Source organism: Lithobates pipiens, unplaced genomic scaffold (assembly GCF_037356315.1).
Source record: "Lithobates pipiens isolate NorthernLeopardFrog02 unplaced genomic scaffold, aLitPip1_a1.2 Scaffold_28, whole genome shotgun sequence".
Taxonomy (NCBI): domain Eukaryota; kingdom Metazoa; phylum Chordata; class Amphibia; order Anura; family Ranidae; genus Lithobates; species Lithobates pipiens.
Window position 1 is genome coordinate 31417053 of NW_027507789.1, and position 20775 is coordinate 31437827.

General features: G+C 43.6%; 1 protein-coding gene across 2 annotated transcripts in view; it reads right to left on the bottom strand.

Moving 5' to 3' along the window:
• The window catches only part of LOC143935278 (protein-glutamine gamma-glutamyltransferase E-like), a 71066-nt gene that overhangs the window by 15374 nt on the left and 34917 nt on the right, over window positions 1–20775 (bottom strand). For both annotated transcript variants that reach the window (XM_077459025.1, XM_077459026.1), the window contains exons 8-10: window positions 15812–15915; window positions 12279–12521; window positions 5111–5425 (exon numbers count right to left, since the gene is read on the bottom strand). In XM_077459025.1, the coding sequence (XP_077315151.1) occupies window positions 5111–5425; window positions 12279–12521; window positions 15812–15915 (662 nt within the window). The remainder of the gene's footprint in view (window positions 1–5110; window positions 5426–12278; window positions 12522–15811; window positions 15916–20775) is intronic.

Here is a 20775-nt window from a genome sequence, read left to right on the forward strand (position 1 = left end):
GAACTCTGGTTTATTTTGGAGGATGGCTAACCACTATATGTCCAGTAATGATGGTTAATTATTAAAATAAATATAGTTTTCACCCTGGCCATTAATGAAAACCACAAATATTTCCATGGACAAACCTCCAAACCTGAAACTGTTCATAGCAAGCAAAGAAACCCAGCTTAGAAGAGGAAAAGGGGCGGAACAAAATCGAGGGTTTGGGGAAAATGTAAAGCGAACATTAAATGTTACTTTACATAATATAAAAGGCAGCGATACATAATGCAAAAAAATGCAGGTCGGCAATACAACACACAAACATATATTCACAAAATTCTAAGAACATGAAAATTCTATATCATGACCCTGAGACACCAGTGGAGCTCAATAAAACATCAATGACGATGGTGATGATATGCAAAGTGAAGCAACTTACTTTAACTAATCCGACTAAAAGGACAAGTGCACTTTTAAAATCCCTTCAGTTCATTAGCATATACAGGCATATCAAACAAATTTGCCCATGCGTTTTCATAGTTCGCAATTTTCCTGCTAATTTTTGGGAGATGCAGTGATAAAGAACCCTGTCTTATAAAAACAGGTCAAGGCACTCTGCATTTGTTTAGATGGCTCTGCTCTTTACCGTAGCTGTCAATGGTTGGTAAGGACCAGGCAGCTTGCATGGTTGGATGTCAAGGGGGCTTTCTTTTATATAACACTGTGGCTTCCTTCATTGAACTGCTGACAACATTGCCTTTTGTAGATGGCTCCATGAATGACTGTAGGGGTGATTTTTTTTCTTTTCTTTTGCTTTCTCATTGCTTAGATTTTCTACTCTTCATTTTACTTGAGTAAGTGTAAAAGCAACCACGCTGAATGGTTTAAATGGGGATGGGCTTTTTAAAAGTACTTACATATTCTGAACAAACAGAAAAAGCACTGTAGGCATTGTGTAGAAATTAATCTTCAAAGTTTACAACAAAGGCACTTAAAGTAGTATTAAAGCTGTTTTGCTAAAATGTATTTTTAACTCTTTAGCTTTGATCAGTCCTTCTGGATTTTAAAGTGATTTGTAAAAATAAGCATATAAAATATGTTATACTTACCTGTTCTGTGCAATAGTTTCCCACAGAGTGGCTCCCAGTCCCCCGGCGGTGCTCATCCTCTTCTCCTTCTGCCCTCATAGTAAACTGCTTGTTTTCCACAGAACGGTTCCAGTCCCCCACCGGTGCACCGGTGCTCCCCTTCTTCTGCCCTCATAGCAAACTGTTTGCTATGGGGCAGATGTGTGGGTTTGATCTCGAGCCATGCCGTTTATTGACACACACAGTGTGGCTCAGGCCCAACCTCGCTGCCTCCTCACAGGGTTTGATTGACAGTAGCTTCTGCTGCTGCTTCCATCTTTAGTGAAGAGAGCGAGAAAGAGCAGTGCCATCTCGGGCATAGTGCTGGATTGAGATTGGGCTCAGTTAACTATTTGGGGAAAAGTGCTAACCATGGAACGTTTTTTAACTTAATGCAGGGAACTCATTAAGGTTAAAAAAAAGCCTTTATAAACAGTTTAACTAAGGTCAATTAGAAAAAAAAATTTGGCGAGGGATTACAACATCTATTAAATTTTTATTGCTTTATGTAACCCCATTAGGGCCATTTACCCTCTCTATCAGTTCTGGTAACCTGGGGGTCCCCAATGTATTCCCTTTGTAGCGCCGGCTCCCGAAGTGCACACGATATGCGTTTTTCACAGTTAAGGTTATACCTAAACTGTAGTTTGGTTTGGGTACGATTGTCTAAATTTGGACTTCAGCATCAGTCTGACTGGACTATGAGATGTTCCGCCTGATCACAGGGGGCACTGTCTCTTCTGGCAGGTATGGAACTATGGTCTGGTTGGGTTCTTAAGTTACTCTCTCTCGGAGCCCACCCAGTGGGAGTGGCGCTCTCGCTTTGCTTTCTGGGAGAGGGTATTTAAGATGCGGACGTCACGTGGTTCGGGGGTTCCAGTCCAAAAGGATGTACTGACTTCATGCTCCTGGTCCTCCTGACCAGCCCCCAGGAAGGCTATGGCCTGGGGTGCGGATCCACCTGATCTTGTTGTCTCGAGGCTGGCTAGCCTGAGGCAAGGAAACTAAAGGAGGATTCTGAGGTGGTTGGGTGCCGTCTCCAGTTTGGGAGAGACCCAGTGACTTCAAGCATTCCAGGGGAAGACTCTTCAGAAGAAGACCACATACGGGTTGGTTTCTTAGTAAGAGCCTGGAAGGGCTGAAGTACCCAAGAGAATCCGGTCTTGTGGATATCGACAAGCTGGCTGAAAGATCCAGGTATCCCATGAGTGTTCTACAAGTTTAGTTTTCCTACGTGTTCTACAACAACGTCTGTGGCAGAGACTTATCCTTGTATGTTCTACAACAACGTCGGTAGCAGAGACTTGTTCCTGAGTAAGCACCTAGTTGGCTGCTAGGCCTTGTGAGAGAGGGACTGTCCAACTTGAGGGAACATCCAGTTGTGAGTGGCTATTCTCTGGATGCAGTCAAAGTAAGCAAGTTCTTCAACATTTGACTTTGACACTAAGAGTACCTGAACTTCCTTTCCAACCCTCTGAGCCCAATTTAAGAGACTGTTCATTTGTCTACATTATGCAAATAAAATCCATTCAAGTGGATCTGTTGTCAGTCTTTCGAGTTACTGGGCCATCTACCACGGGAGACCCCTAGACGTGAAGTGAGGAGAAAAGAAGGTAACGTATGCCCAAATCTAACCAGCACCTCTTTCGGGGGTTAGTGCTACATCTTAATTTGCAGAGATTTCCTCTTACTTCCTTTTTTTTCCTTTGGGACAGGAAGTGAAGGGAAATCTCCCCAATGGGGCACAGATGGCAAAAAAACATTTGTCAGGGGTTAGAACCCTCCCTTACTATCAAGTGTCGTAGCGTGGGTTGTCAGCGCCTGGGGCAAGGCACGTAATTTGTGCCCCCTTGTGATCACTATACTACACTACACTACACTGACCACCATGGTACGCTACACTGACCACCATACTACACTGACCACTATACTACACTACACTGGCCACCACACTACACTAACTACCATACTACACTACACTGACCACCATACTACACTACACTGACCACCATACTACACTACACTGACCACTATACTACACTACACTGACCACTATACTACACTATACTGTCCTACCTACAGTCTCTCTCCACCCCCCTCCCCGGGGCCAGTACCACGACTCTCAGGAGAGAGTTTCACTCACCTTCTTGTCATGGCCTGCATCAGTCCGGAGATAGGAGGAGGAGAAGACAGCGGCGGCTCAAATTTTTGCTTCTCTCCGCCGCCCTCTAGCTGCCATGTTCAGTGTCCAGCCGGTACACTGTGATCTGGCGTATGGGGGGTCATGTGTGGAGTCGAGACTTCAGGAGCATTCGCGGACAGGCCAGCCCTACACCTCACATGACCCCCATACGCGCAATCACAGGGCGCCAGACACTGAACATGGTGGCTGGAGCGCAGGGGACACAGGAACTTAAAATTAGGAAGAGGCAGCCAGACACATACTGGTGCCCCTCTAAATGTCACACCCAGGCCACGACACCCCCTGCACCCCCCATGTTATGCCACTACTTAATATATCCAAAAAATCTGTTTTGCCTATAGTTCTACTTTAACTTCCAGCGTGCAGTGTGTTAATATCTTCAGGCTGTAAAAGTAATGAAGGAACTTTTGTCTATTAGCCCTATGCAAGCTTGAAACTCAGAGGGAGGAACAAAAAAGGGCATCCCTACAGTGAGGATTTCTCAAGGATCCAGCACAACGTGGAACAATCCTAACTACAGGTAGGTTAGTTCACTAAAGCTGTAAGGTTAAAATATTTTTTGGTTAAACTTTAGCGTTAAATGCCCTATATTTTTTTAAAGAATGCATTCTAAGAAGTCTATTTTACATTCTCAAATATATAGTATTGTTGATATGTGACACTAGCCACACATATTTACTTTGGATACTGTTGGCTTGGTTTGCATATAGCACATAATAAGTACTGTACATAGTGTAGTCCTGACCGGGGGCTCGCATGCAGATCCCTGTGAGGGAAAAGATAGGCTCTAGAACCAGAAAGTGTGGTCAGTGATGTGGGGACAGTACAGATTTGGAGGAAAGGTATAGCTGAATGAAGAAAGATGGGGCATAACAAGTAAGTCATTTCATCGGCAGGACCCTTTAATATTACTTTACATTACAGATACTCTATCCTTTATTTTCTATGGAGAACATAATGTAAACCAAAAGCTGCTAGAAACAGACTGGAACTTGACTTTAGTGTCTCTATTGTGCTCTGTGAGGATGCATTACTTCACAGTGCAAGCAGCTAGAGATGTTAAAACTTTAATGTTCTTAGGCTAGGCACAGGTGAACTTTAATAGGGAAATCAAAAGGCAACGATGTACAATCATCAGTAATTTGAGAAGTTATTAAAAGAGGATTGCTCAGTAGTTGTTATTTTTTCCAGTTCTTTTGCACTTAATATAGCAGGGGCCTAAGGCTACATGCACATGGGCATTTGTAAGCAAAAATATACCTCTAGTAAAAAACCCAGTGTTTCCAGCACCCAGAGAGCTACAGATGGGGAGTATAGCCAGCCATATAAGTGAATGGCTGTCCACCCCTGTACTCATGTAAACACAGATGCTTGTGTACCTGAAAATGTGCCCTCAATCTATTTCCACAAATGCGGATATGTTGCATTTAATAAAAAAAATGTGCACGCATGCTTGGGTGAATGGTGTTACACAGAACCACTATTGTATTCACTTTTATGGCTCACAGTATACCCCAGCTGTGGCTCTTCCTTTGTGGAAAGATGCTATGTTTTTTAAGCTAGCCATATTTTATATCTGCAAACATCAATGTGCATGAAGCCTACACTCCACTGGTGTCTAGTAGCATAGGCCCAACCACCAAAATCATAGAAGATCTTAAGTGCATTGACCAAAACTCGGTAGCACCAGGTTCTTATGGTCAGGCACCCTTGGCTAAGCAACTTAATCACTAGCTTTCCAAAGAGATAAAGCAAACATAGTTAATTTAGTAATTCAATAATATTGCAAAAAGGGTACCTTCATTTGGATTAAGTTGCACATTGACAGTTTTCTTGAGAATGGAGTGTCTCACTGCATTGGTGTACACAACAGCAGCCACAGATATGTTGGAAGTGACATTTTTGCTTGTAGGTTTCAAATTTGTTAGAGTCAGTATTGCAGTGATATCTTCCCCAACTTGGGGTGTTCCAGAAAAGGTTATTGCTGCAGAAACATCTTGCTCTCGATCAGGGGAGGAATCTGCAGATCCATCAGCTGAAAATCCCATGAATCCAGAATTTACGCCAACTATTTGTTGGGCTTTCCTGTACATTTCTCTCTCTTTGGAAGCGCCTAAATGGTGAATTCATTGTTAGTACAGAGTATTGATATTATGCATCTCAGGATTGTTCACAGTTTTGTATTAAAACACCCATTCTAAAATTGATCACTCAATGTTGAGTTAGTTTTGGTCAACGTAGGTGTCTACCGATACCTACAGTATGTGCTTTCATCAGCCTCTTTTGAAATATATCTTTTTCTATGTCTTTCAGTGTCTGTGAGCTTGTGTTCATCATTATCTATTATTCTGCATGTATCCCAGCTAAATTTCCCCCTTAAAGTGATTGTAAATGCATTTTTTAAAAATAACAAACAGATTTATGCTTACTTGATCTGTGCAATGGAATTGCACAGAGTGGCCCTGAACCTCCTTTTCTCGAGTCCCTCGCTGGCATTCTTCCTCCTATTCTCTATTCCCTGTTGTGCCACCAAAGGAAGTCAAAGGGAAGCCACTTCCTATTGTGGCACACCCGTGGGCTCAATCTCGAGCCACACTGCCTGTGTCCATAGACTCAGCCCTGCCCCCTGCTCCCTCACCACAGGATTTGACTGACAGCAACGCCTCCTGATGCCTTAGCAAAGCCTGTGATATAGGGAAGTGAGAGGAGAGTCTTTGCAGATGAGCACAACACAGGATTGATTGAGAGCAATACTTTTTACCTAAACATGTTTTACCTTAATTCAAGGAATGCATTAAGGTAAAAATGTTTAGGCTTTAGAACCACTTTAAGCTAGGCTTAAACTGATCGAAATTTGGCTGGTTCAGCATGGACTGCCCGAATTTTGATCAATGCGTGGCTGTCCCTGCTTGTCAGATATTAATCACTTGATCGACTTCTGTTGAAAGGACATGTTGGACTTTTTTGAAACAGTGGCTGCCGCCAATTATGGAGTTTTCAGGAAATGATGTTGTCATGATCAGAGGTCAGGCTCGCAGGCCAGTGAATATAGCAGTGAAAAGGCTAATAAAGAAACCAGCTGGATAAATACACAAGCAGATTCCCCATGCGGGTGATGCTGACTCATCAAAGGCGCAGGGTCTAAGCACTAAGTGGTCTTAACCAGAGTTGATGATGGTGGAGATGTGTTTCGCAGTGTGCTAGTGCCAGGTTGCTGTTCTCAGGATTGCCCCACTAGGAGATGAACAAGCCAAGGTACAATAGCAGATGAAGCAGGTAGGGATCAAGCAGAAACATAGTCAGAAAACAAGCCAAAGGTCAGTAACAAGTGGTTGCAGGTTGAGATCAAGTGGAAGCGTAGTTGAGGAACAAACCAAATGTTGGCAACAAATGGTTGCAGGTTGGGACCAAGCAAAAACGTAGTCAAGGAACTAGCCAAAGGTCATTAATAAATGGTAATTAAGACACGGACATTAGCAGAAGTGCAAGGAACAAGATATTAGCTGGATAATCTGGCAAAATGTAAGTGCAAAACTGAGGCTTAAATAGGAAGTTCATGGGAAGGGTAAAGGATTCAAGGTTCACCAAAAACAAGATGTAAAGTAAGTTTGTCCAAGAGAACAGGCAGGGAGCTGTCCAGCATAGCCGGTAGCTCAGCAAGAACAACTACAGCCAGACACAGCAAAGATCCTGGTTTCAGATGTACAAATCTGTACAGCAAATGTAGAGCAACCTGATGTGCCTTCTCACTAGCCATTACCTGTCTGCATGGTATAGAGAAGTACAGAAACCCAGTATTGATATCAGTGAGTCTAAAATAAGGTATGCAATGTAAACAGAAATGTTTTATTTAAAATTTTCATTAGCGTGTTGATGAGGGCAGAAAGGAGAAACGATGGAAGGCAAAATATAAGCAGCTTTAAGCTGATCGCCAGGTTATTGGCCCTTTAACTAGTTAGTTTGGTCCAAGCTGGCCCAATCAAATTATTTCCTATACTAGTAGATGCTCTAGCTGGGCATGCTGTATAAATTGTATGTAGCTTCAGCTACATACAATATACAGCATTGTGTTTTGACAGTGGGATTGGAACTTCCTTTCACAATCCCAGAACAAAATGTAATCAGGCTGAGTGCTGCTCAGCCATTCATAGCCAGATTTGTACTCTCTGAATATAAGGTTCCCATTGATTGGCTGAGGTTGAGATCATGATATCACTTTTCAGCCTTAGCCAATCAGTAAGATTTGTAATAATTCATAAAATACAAAGCTGCCCATGAATAGCTGAGCAGCGTTCATCTCAACTCTCATGGGAATCCACATGGGGGGCAAAGGGGAGCCCCCCCCAGAGCAAGGTGTCCACACACACAGCTCTCAAAATTTCCACTCGCCTGCTAGCATTTGGCAAGTCGCGGGTGGAAATTAGCGGAGGGCTAGTGTAGAGCAGGGGAAGACTGGGCTGACAGTTTCCTGATAGATTGCTTCTGGCAGAAGCTCCCTGCCCCCGGGCCAATCTGATGTCCTGTACAAAAGGCCACACTGCTTCTGCCAGAAGCAATCAGCCAGGAAACTGTCAGAAGGATCGAGCAGCAGCTTGTATATGAATAGCCGCGGCTGTCAAATGAAGTCATGCTGCTTGGTCTGACATTAGACCAGCATGCTGTTTATTAGAGTAACCAGTGTAGGAGGCAGGACTTTGTTTAACAGCGGCGGTACATATGGGCAATCATAGGCTGCATTGATGGATACTGATATGCTGCGCTGATGGCCAATGATATGCTGCACGTATGGGCAATGATATGCTGCACTGATGGGCAATGATACGTTGCACTGATGGGCAATGATATGCTGCACTGGTAGGCAATGATACGTTGCACTGGTAGGCAATGATAGGCTGCAATGGTAGGCAATGATATGCTGCACTGATGGGTAAAGATGTGCTGCATTAATGGGCAATGATGGCCAATGATATGCTACACTGATGGCCAATGACATGCTGCACTGGAGGGCAATGGTAGGCTGCACAGATGGCAACTTATAGGCTGCACTGATGGCCACTTATAGGCTGCACGAATGAGCAATGATAGGCTGCACTGATGGGCAATGATATGTGGCATTGATGGCCACTGATGAGGCGGCACTGATAAGCTGCACTTATGGGGCTGATGAGGCTGCACTGATGGGACTGTACTGATGGGCACTGATTGGCTGCACGGATGGGCACTGATGAGGCTGCACTTATGGGCAATGATATGCTGCACTGGTGGGCAAGAATATGCTGCACTGATGGGCAATGATACGCTGCACTGGTGGGCAATGATACATTGGACTGATGGGCAATGATACGCTGGACTGATGGGCAATGGTACGCTGTACTGATGGGCAATTATATGCTGCACTGATGCACACTGATATGATGGGCAATGATATGCTGAACTTATGGGCAATGACAGGCTGCACTGATGGCCAATGATATGCTGCACTGATAGCCAGTGATATGCTGCACTGATGAGCAATGATACACTGCACTGATGAGCAATGATACGCTGCACTGATGGGCAATGATACGCTGCACTGATGGGCAATGATACGCTGCACTTGTAGGCACTGCTAGGCTGCACTGGTGGGCACTGCTCGGCTGCACTGGTGGGCAATTATAAGCTGCACTGATGGGCCATGATACGCTACATTGATGGGCAATAATACGCTGTACTGATGGGCACTGATACTCTGAACTAATGGGCAATGGTAGGCTGCACTGATGGACAATGGTAGGCTGCACTGATGGGCAATGATAGGCTTCACTGATGGGCAATGATATGCTGCACTGATGGGCAATTATAAGCTCCACTGATGGGGCTGCACTGATGGGCACTGATGAGTCTGCACTGATGGGCGCTGATGAGGCTGCACTGATATACTACACTGATGGGCAATGATATGCTTCACTCATGGGCAATGATATACGCTGCAATGATGGGCAATGATATGCTGCACTGGTGGGCAATTATATGCTGTACTGATGGGCCGTTATACGCTGCACTGATGGGCAATAATACGCTGTACTGATGGGCACTGATACGATGCACTGATGGGCAATGGTAGGCAGCACTAATGAGCAATGGTAAGCTGCACTAAGGGGCAATAGTAGGCTGCACTGATGGGCAATGGTAGGCTGTACTGATGGGAAATGATATGCGGCACTGATGGACACTGATAAGCTCCACTGATGGGGCTGCACTGATGGGCGCTGATGAGGGTGCACTGATCAGGCTGCACTGATGGGCACTGATGGGACTGTACTTATGGGCACTGATGAGGCTGCACTGATGGGCACTAATTGGCTGCACTGATATGCTTTATGTTAATATTGTTAAGTTGTTGTTAATATTTATTTTTTGGAACTTAATTCTGCATAAAACATTTAACAGTGTAATTTCATGAGCTAATTTACTAGGGAGTGTTTAGGGGTGGACTTAGGGGCAGGGTAGGGGTTAAAAATAGATTAGAAATAGCTAATCAGACAATGGCAGCTTGATCCTTCTATTAAGATTTAGCATCAGGTTTTTTCATGTTTCTCAAACCCTTGCATGCCTGTGCTTTATATGATGACTGAGCCCCTCCCCTTCATGACATTGTGGAAAAGTGCTGGAGCATGGGTGACCTTAAAATGATGCCCCCCATCCCCCCCCCCCCCCCGAAAAAAGTTCTGCAAACATCCATGCCAACTCTATTTTGTTCCAGTTGTGGGATGGGAATTTCACGTCCCATAGCCAGAGCACAGTGCTGTAGCAGGAGCTACATACAGTTTGTACACCTATTAGTGTAGGGAATAGTTCATTTGGCCCCTCTCTCTCTCCTCCGGCACCTTTCCTTCCCCGCTCAAACATGCACTGGTTACTCCCATACTGAAAAAACCCTCACTAGACCCCACTTGTTTGAATAACTTAAGACCCATCTCCCTGCTCCCATTTGCCTCCAAGCTCATCGAACGCCTTGTCCATGACCGAATAAGTCGCTACCTAACGGACAACAACCTTCTCAACCCCCTAGAGTCGGGCTTCTGTCCACAACATTCCACCGAAACTGCCCTACTAAAACTCACCATTGACCTATTAACTGCTAAAACCAATGGCCATTACTCCATACTCATACTCTTAGACCTCTCTGCTGCCTTCAACACAGTTGACCAACTGCTCCTCCTTGGCAAACTACACTCCCTTGGCCTCTGTGATTCTGCTTTATCCTGATTCTCCTCCTACCTACCTCAGCGCACTTTCAGTGTCACTTACAACTCCATCTCCTCCGCTCCTCTTCCTCTCTCTGTTGGGGTACCCCAAGCCTCCGTCCATGGGTCACTCCTATTCTTGCTCTATACCTCTTCCCTGGGCCAGTTGATAACCTCCCATGGCTTCCAATACCACCTTTACGCCAATGACACCCAGATCTATCTCTCCGCTCCTCAAATCACCCCCTCAATCTCCTCACGGATCTCAAACTGAATGACATATCGGTATGGATGTCACACTACTTTCTAAAACTCAATCTTTCTAAAACTGACCTTGTTATATTTCCTCCTTCTCAGTCCCCCCCATGACTTAACCATTAAGATCAAAAGCACAGCCATTGGTCCCTCCACACATGCCAGGGTGCTGGGTGTAATCCTTGACTCTGACCTCTCCTTCAGCCCCCATATCCAATCACTGGCTAAATCCTGTTGCCTTAAACTCTGCAACATCTCCAGAATTTGACCCTTCCTGACTAATGACACCAGCAAGCAACTTATTCACTCCTTGATTATTTCCCACCTTGACTACTGCAACTCTCTTCTTAATGGCCTACCCTTAGGCAGGCTATCCCCCCTTCAGTCTATTATGAATGCTGCTGCTAGACTAATACACCTCAATAACCGATCCGTGACTGCTGCCCCTCTCTGCCAATCCCTTCACTGGCTCCCCCTACCCCACTGGTTAAAATTCTAAATGCTAACCACAACATACAAGGCCATCCACAACATCGCCCCCAGCTACATCACCACCCTCATCTGCAGATATTGCCCAAATCATCCTCTCCGCTCCGTCAAGGACCTCCTGCTCTCTAGCTCCCTTGTTACCTCCTCTTATGCTTGTCTTCAGGACTTCTCCAGAGCCTCTCCCATCCTCTGGAATTCCCTGCCCTGGTATATCCACTCAGCCTCTAACCTGTCCACCTTTAGGAGATCCCTGAAAACTCACTTATTCAGGGAAGCCTATCCCACACCCACCTAACAACTGTCCCTGAGCCATTCCCCATCAAATCATTTCCAGCATCTAATACCTTTTGTACCACCACCCCCTCCCTTTAGAATGTAAGCTCTACGAGCCGGGCCCTCCTGCCCCTTCTGTATTGAACTGTAATGTAATTGTGCTGTCCCCCCCCTCTACATTGTAATGTGCTTCGTAAACCGTTGACGCTATATAAATCGTATAATTTGGCCCACCATGGCCCAAACAAACTAGTTAAAGGGCCTGTAATCAGCTTTAAACTTCAGCATCAAACTTGATTAATGTATGTGTTGTCCAGTCAATTGTATGGAATGATATAAACTCAGCAATGTTTAATTACTGCCTTTGCTAGCCCAACTTCTCTACCCCTCCCTTCACCCAACTATTCTTTAATGTAGCTGCAGTAGGCTGCTGACATTGCATCCAAGATGTTGCCATCAATAGTCTCAGGGCTTTTGGATGCCGACAAGAAAATATTGTACAGCTAAATAACAGGCCTAATAAATATGGGAAGATTGTTATTGAAATGAATGGTCTGCTGAGAGGGCCTCTTTAGGAATAATTAACATTTATATATTGGATTTATGCAGCCCTATACATTTATAAAACTGCTGATCTCCATAGTAAATTAAAAAAATTCCTAAAATATTTTCAGTATGTGATGTTGCTAATATCAGCCACTGTTTATATGGTAGTAATCTTACCTTCTTGGTACTTGTACAAATGAGTGATATCCTCATAATCGGATGTACCCACAGCTTTTGTGCAGATTAATAAGCCAACCTCTGTTGTATCTGTCTTGTATTTTGACTTTGATCCATTAATCTGTACAGTATAGTAGTTGACATCTGCATTTACCTCCGAAAATGCAAAAACAGTGTCATAAGGCTTATTCACATCTCCTTCTCTTATCGCAACTTGAGATGTTGGACCTAGTTGGAAAATGCCTGTAAATATAAAGATGAAGTCCATTTAATGTTTTTTTTTTTTGTTTTTTTGTTTTGGTTAGAGTTTTTATGGTGCTGTGTGTGTTGCCACTGAGTTTTTTTGTCCACCATTTATTTTGTAGTTATAGGAAGTGGAGCAAAATCTCTGCAATGGAGACGCAAACAGCAATATATTTTTTTAAAGAGGATAAAACTATAAAAACACTGTTTGGATTGTTGTTTGTGTCCCCATTGAAGATTTATCTTCCTTGAAATATGGTCCTTAGGGCAGGATATGAGGAGAAATGTGCTTGACAAGGAGAGGCAGCAATGAAACCCTGACAGAATTTCTAACTCTTCCCACCCTTTACATGGTTTTGGTTGAGGTTCCACGCTCTGTTTTTAAATAGAACTCTGAAGACACTTTACTCAGTTGCCTTTCTGCTCAGGAGTTAGTGTCGTGGACTCTGGGAGCCCTACTTATACCCACCTCTGGTCAGGAAGACTTTAACTACTTGCCGACCGCCCCGTAGCAGATATACTGCTGCAGGGCGGCCACGCTGTGCAGAATCACGTGTATGTGTGTGTGTGTGTGTGTGTGTGTGTGTGTGTGTATATATATATATATATATATATATATGATGTCTGATCAGTTGGTAATGGTGGAATTTTCTTTGAACCCTAGATGGTTCTATCAATTTTTGCAGCTACGACATGGCTTATATGCCAAATCTTCTTCTCTTGTTTTGTTTCCCCCGATCCCTGTCTTGGAAAGAGTGGTTCAGGCATCCGCTACCAAAGGCCTAATATCCACTACCTATAAGTTTCTATTACAGTGTACTTCTAATAAGTTTCATTGTCCATCTAGAGAGAAATGGGAGCGCAATATTGGTCCTATCTCTAAATGTGTCTGGGATAGGACCCTTCGGGCTCTTCCTTTTGTATCTCTTTCACCCTCATTTAGATTAATACAATTTTATATATTGCACAGGGCATATAGGACCTCAGAACTTTTGTTTAATATTGGCTTAACAACTGACTCGGCTTGCTCCAGATGTGGCAATCTGGGGTCATTGATGCAGTTAATATGGCGATGCCCGAAACTTCAGAGGTATTGGGCAGAGGTTGCTGGGTACACTTAATGGGCTCTTAGATTTGAATCTTTCAGTGGATCCTTTAATATGTCTACTGGGCTATCTTGATAGCTCAGTGCTTAAATCACCAAGGTGGTTTACTGTTGCACGAGTAAAAATTGCTATTAGGTGGACCTCCCCTCACCCTTTGACTATATCTGATTGTATATTTGATCTGAATAGATCTATTTACAATGAGAGGCATGTTTTCTTTATGAGACATTTATCTAAGAGGTTTGATACTATTTGGAAGCTGTTGCTTGACCATATGGATGCGGGACTGAGTTAGGAGGTACCTTTGCCAGAATACAGACGTATGGAAAAAGAAAAACAGTTTTTTATTTATAGGTTAAAAGGATTGTATATTGACTTGATAATGGAAGGAGTGGGAAAAGGAGTGGGAAAAGAAGTGGGCTAAAATTGCCCCCCCCCCCTTTTTTTTCTGTGTGTATGTTTTTTGTGTTCTGATTTTAATGTTATGTTTGTGTATATGTTGTTATATAAAAAAAAAAAAAAATATGTAAATAATAATAGGGTATAATAGCACAATAAATTTACTATTTAGTAGTTTTCAGTGTTAGAAATCTTCACCAATTATTGTCTCACTTATTCCCAAGTACCTCCAGATTACTCCAGATTTGTCCAAAAAATTGGAACTAATTCAACCATAGCTTGTGGAGAGTTTTAATCTGAAATCCATCTATTGTCCAGATAAGCAATAAAAGAAAAAAGGTAGTACCTACTACTTACACACCAGGAAGACATGTTTTTACTGCACCACTGCTAAAATTCAGACCATACTACTAACATCTTTATCCGCTTGACGACCTGCCGCCATCATTATACTGCGGGAGGTCAGCTCGATCCCGTGAACCGTCGTAGCTATACGTCGGTCCCTTTAAGTGGGATAGCAGGGGTGCGCGCATGCTCGCTGTATTGCGGGGGTGCCGATGCTCGTGACCGGCGGTCGCGGCACGAGAGGCAGAACAGGGACGTGTGTATGTGCACAATTCCCTGTTCTGTGAGAAGAGACAGATCGCAAGTTCCTAATAGCTAAGAATCACAATCTGTCATTTCCTCTAGTTCAGTCCCCTCCCCCCACAGTTAGAAACAAACACAGGGAACACAATTAACCCCTTGATCGCCCCCTAGTGTTAACCCCTTCCCTGCCCATGAAATTTTTACAGTAATCAGTGTATTTCTATAGCACTGATAGCTGTATAAATGCCAATGGTCCCAAAAATGTGTGAAAAGCGTCCGATGTGTCCGCCATAATGTTGCAGTCCCGAAAAAAATCGCAGATCGCCGCCATTACTGGTAAAACTATCCCTTATTTTGTAGATGCTATAACTTTTGCACAAACCAATCAATATACACTTATTGCAATTTTTATTACCAAAAATATGTAGAAGAATACACATTGGCCTAAACTAAGAAAAAAAATGCTTTTTTTTAGCAAACATTTTTTTTTTTTTTTTTTTTTTCCGCTCTTTTTTTGTTTATAGCTTAAAAAATAAAACCGTAGAGATGATCAAATACCACCAAAAGAAAGCTCTATTTGTGGGAAAAAAAGGATGTCAATTTTGTTTTGGTGCAGCGCCGCACGACCGCACAATTGTCAGTTTAATCGACGCAGTGACGAATCACAAAGAATGGCCTGGTCATTCAGCAGCCATATCTTCCGGGGGCTGAAGTGGTTAAGAATCAATATCAATAAGGGAAACATCCACACAAAATATTCTACATTCTTGGTAGTACTAGCTGGCTTATAATTTTGTATAAATAAAGGAAAACTCTGCACTGTACATGTCATAGCAATAAATTAAATGTATTATATTTTTGTATATTTTGGTAAAAACAATAACTTTATCTCTGATAGGAAATGTATTTCTCTAGAGAAATACCTATCTGCTAGGTGCAAGTTTAAAAAAAAAAATTCTAGTACTGTTTGCAGCCTGCAAGAATCAGGATAAAATACTAAATGTAACATTTTTCCTTCCTCTCTATGCCCACCTCCTTCGTTACATCATGCCAAGTGACATCTTAATTTGCAGAAAAAATCCCCAATAGCATCATGACATGAAAATTTTATTTTTGATCAAAGTTCTATAAGTATAAAAAAATTTATATTTTAAACTTTACTTTTAATAAAATATAAAAACTTTTTTTTATTGTTACCATCACTTGTTTCTTGAGGAGTTGAGTCAAAAATCTGCCATCCATTATAGAAGCTACCAAGATCAGGTCGAATGGACCAAAATTCATTCCAGCAGTGAAAATTCCTATATTCAGAAAAACAAACAAAAAGCAAAATATAACTTAAGTCAGATAATATAAATCTGATAAGACCTGGTGCAAACGGAAAGATTTCTGAAATAATAACATTATCAGTAAATGGATAAAAAGACAATATAACTGTAGAACTAATAGTGTATGCACTCTATAGACATGTTTTTATATTTTTTAAGAGTCAAGGAAAAAATAAAAAGCTCTGTCAGGTTTTTATTGCTGTTGAGGAAAGTGGAAAGATAGCACTGGACCTGTAGGTTTATTTTACTGGTATTGTTATCTTAAGGTAACAATGTTGGTTCCTGTGCAGGCAGCTTCTACACCCCAGAGGATCTCTAGTCTCCTTGGCTTGTAGTGTAATGTAAGAAGAGTTGAAATTTAAGTGCCACACCATCACTAAGAGGTCCAGATACAACTTTATACCATTCAAATTTGGGGGTTCAATTCAACAAATAGCCAACGTGTTTCATGTGTCTATGACCCCTTTCACACTGCGGGTGTTATTACAGTGCTAAAAATAGCGCCTGCATAGCGCCTGAAAAAAGTGGATCCATTCACTCCAGTGTGAAAGCCTGAGGGCTTTCACACTGGAGCTGTGCGCTGGCAGGGCGTCACAAAAAGTCTTGCCAGCAGCTTCTTTGGCGCAGTGAAGGAGCGTTGAATTCACCGCTCCTCCACCGCTGCTCCCCATTGAAATCAATGGGGCAGTGCTGCAATACCACTGGCAAAACGCTGCTCCGGTGGCGTTTTTCGGGCGGATTTAACCCCTTTTCGGCCACTATCTGGGAGTTAAAACTGCCTCGCTAACGGCCGAATAGTGCCGCTAAAAATAGCGCCGCTGTACCGCTGACGCCCTAGGCGGCTCGATGGGCAAGGTGTCTAAGTGCCACCTTTATCGGGCTTGACTGGCAACCAAGTAAACAAACCAGTAGTGAACTGGACCTACAATGGTATTTATTCCAGTGTAAATTGAAAGCACAGGCCCAATCAGCAGCTTGTTTGGCAGACAGTTTTTATTGCTGTCCATGTATTAGCTGGGTAGATTCACCCTATATTTTTTTCATAGTGGCCATTGTCCCTGAAACAAAAAAAGATGAAAAATCCAAAAATTTAACAGTTGTCACCAGAACAAGGGTGACGGTAGTTTTTCCAATGTAGACACCTGTTTTGGCAACAGCAGTCAAAGAAGGGAATTCCTTTCACTCTTCAGTAATTTCCTGTTGCATACACAATGCGGGAAGTGAAACAAAATGGCAAATTCCTATTCTATTCAAAACTAAAATAAAAAATTGGGGCTTCACATGCACTTTAATTGTGTCAGATAAAGCTTTGAGGTTCATACACACTAATGCTGACTTTTTAATACATCTGACTTTACTGTGCTGGTTTTGTAGAGGAATGACTGGTCCCATTTCTAATTTTATGAGTCAAGCAGGTTTTTAGAATGTTTTTTTTGTTGCATGATATTTTGTTATGGTTAACAACTGGCCCATGAGTTGGAGCCCAGCCACAGAACAAGCTGAGCTAGTGGTAAATGTCTGGAAGTAACACTGGCCAGTTGTGTATTGGGAGTGTTAGCTTCATGTGGAAGAGGATATCACACTTGGAAATAAACAGTCAAAGTGTTATGTCCCAGACAATCTTGGGTTCTTGGCTATCAAGTTAAATAGCATTCACCCTGTGAGGATTGGGTGAGTGATGGGGGTGCATCTAATGTCTGGTAGGTGGACATTGGAAAAAGGCATACGTGAGCTAAGCTATCCCTCTGCAGGTTGTGCGTGAGCACCCTCCCTGGTGTACAAAGAGTAGAGACTGTATAAGTAGTGCAAAAGCCCCCCTCTCTGACAGAAGGGGAGGGTATGAGGCATAGGTGTGCACCCCAAAGGTCAAACACATATGTGTGTGTGCATGTGTATATATACTGACGGTATCAGTACAGCAGTAGACAGTGACATTAAGGCAGGGATTGGTGTCAGTAGGGCAGTGGACGGTGTCAATCGTTTTTATTTTTATTATTTTATTTTTTACATTATTTTATTTTTTACAATTTTTTATAACCCCCCATTAGGGCGCTTTGGTGAAATATCAGGGGTCTAAACAGGGGGAATCTGTGCCACACAGGGTGATTGGGGTGTGCCCATGCATAGCTGGCACACCCGGTGCACACACCTATGGTATGAGGCAACATATTACTGAATATTACTGAATAGGAGGGGGCAACATATTACTGAATAGGAGGAGGAGGAGGATGAGTCTATTATATATGTCTATGGGAATGTTTGACCATTCTTACAGAAGTGCATTTGTAAGGTCAGGCACTGTTGTGGAGAAGAAGGCCTGGCTCGCAGTCTCCGCTCTAATTCATCCCAAGGGTGTTCTATCAGGTTGAGGTCAGGACTCTGTGCAGGCCAGTCAAGTTTCTACACCCTAAACTCACTCCTCCATGTCTTTATGGACCTTGCTTTGTGCACTGGTACGCAGTCATGTTGGAACAGGAAGGGCCAATTCCCAAACTGTTCCCACAAAGTTGGAGCATGAAATTGTTCAAAATGTCTTGGTATGCTGATGCCTTAAGTTTTCCCTTCACTGGAACTAAGGGACCAGGTCCAACCCCTGAAAAACAACTCCACATGATAATCCCCCCTCCACCAAATGATTTGAACCAGTGCACAAAGCAAAGTCCCTAAAGACATGGATGAGGGAATTTGGGGTAGAGGAACTTGAGTGGTCTGCACAGTCCTGATCTCCAACACCTTTGTGATTAATTAGACCGGAGAGTGCGAGCCAGGTCTTCTTCTTCAATATCAGTGCCTGACCTCACAAATGCACTTCTCGAAGAATGGTCAAACATAAAAATTCCCATAGACACATTTCTGAACCTTGTCGACAGACTTTCCAGAAGAGTTGAAGCTTTTATAGCTGCAAAGGGTGGGCCAACTCAATATTGAAACCCTACGGACTAAGACTGGGATGATATTAACCAGTTGCCGACCGCCGCACGACGATGTACGTCGACAGCATGGCACGGGCAGGCATATGGGCGTACATGTACGTCCCTGCCTTCCCGCGGGTCGGGGGCCCGATCGGGCCCCCGCCCGGTGCCTGCGGCGGTCGGTTTTCGTCCGGGAGCGATCCGGGACGAGGGGGCGGCCATTCATTCATGGCCACCCCCTCGCGATCGCTCCCGACGAATAGAAATCCCCCGTGACATCACTTCCTCTCCTGTAATGTAAACACAGGAGAGGAAGTGATGTATTCTCTCCTCCGTGTCGGTATTTTTCGTTCCGACACGGAGGAGAGCGGATCGGTGAGTTGCACCAACACTATACACACACAGTAGAACATGCCAGGCACACTCACACCCCCCCGATCACCCCCCCAATTACCCCTGCCCCCCAGTCACAGTGACACCAATGTCATTTTTTTTTTTTGCATTGGTGTCATTTGTGACTGTAATAACGGTTAGGGCAGTTAGGGTTAGCCCCCTTTAGTTCTAAGGTACCCCCTAACCCCCCCAATAAAGGTTTAACCCCGTGATCACCCCCCGTCGCCAGTGTCACTAAGGCTGGGTTCACATTGCAGCGGTTTATGAGAACGAATGTGATTCGCACCGCACTGCAGTGCAAATCACATCCGATCTCTGTGCGATTCGAGTGCAGCTATACAGATAGTATGGCTGAATTCGCGTTGCACCCGCCGCAAACTCGCACGGGACCCTTTTTTTGGTCCGCAGCAGAATTGGATCGCATGGGTGTTCACACCATGCGATCCAAGTTTGCAGATCGCACTGCGATATGCGAACTGATCTGGGGGTGTCATTAACATTTCACTGACACTCCCAGCAGTTCGCATAGGGCAGTGTGAACTGCCGCCGGGAGGCATGCGATGCGGGAACCCGCCGCGCATTCGTGGCGTTCCCGCATCGCTCCAGTGTGAACCCAGCCTAATAAGCGATCGTTTTTCTGATCGCTGTATTAGTGTCACAGGTGATGCTAGTTAGGAAGGTAGGTATTTAGGTTCGCCGCAGCTTTTTATAGCGCCAGGGACCCCCATATACTACCGCATAAAGCCCCCTGATTGCCCCCTAGTTAACCCTTTCACCAGTGATCACCATATAACTGTTACAGGTGACGCTGGTTGGTTAGTTATTTTTTTATAGTTTCAGGGCACCCGCCATTTATTACCTAGTCTCACTAGTGTACCCCTAAATTTAGGGGTGTCTACTTTCCAAAATGGGGTAATTTGGGGGGGGTTTGTGCCATCTTGGCATTTTATGGCCTTCAAAACTGTAACGCCCTTAGAAAGCCTGAAGGCGGTGCTTGGTTTTCGGGGCCCCGTACGCGGCTAGGCTCCCAAAAAGTCCCACATATGTGGTATCCCCGTACTCAGGAGAAGCAGCAGAATTTATTTTGGGGTGTCATTTCACATATGCCCATAGCATGTGTGAGCAATATATCATTTAGTGACAACTTTGTGAAAAAAAAAAAAAAAAAAAAAAAGTTTGTAATTTTCCCGCAACTTGTGGCAAAATATAAAATATTCCATGGACTCAACATGCCTCTCAGCAAATAGCTTGGGGTGTCTACTTTCTAAAATGGGGTCATTTGTGGGGGTTTTGTGCCATCTTGGCATTTTATGGCCTTCAAAACTGTAATAGCACACAGCTCTGAAGGAAAAACAGGGTTATGCCGTTTCTTCAGAGCACATGTGATGGTGACATGAGTGGCTGCTGCTCTCTAGAATATCTCCTAAAGGATGCATGTTTAGGAGATATTAATTTTACCTACAGGCAAGCTTTATTATAAGCTTACCTATAGGTAAAAATAAAAAAGGAGAGTTTACTACCACATTTG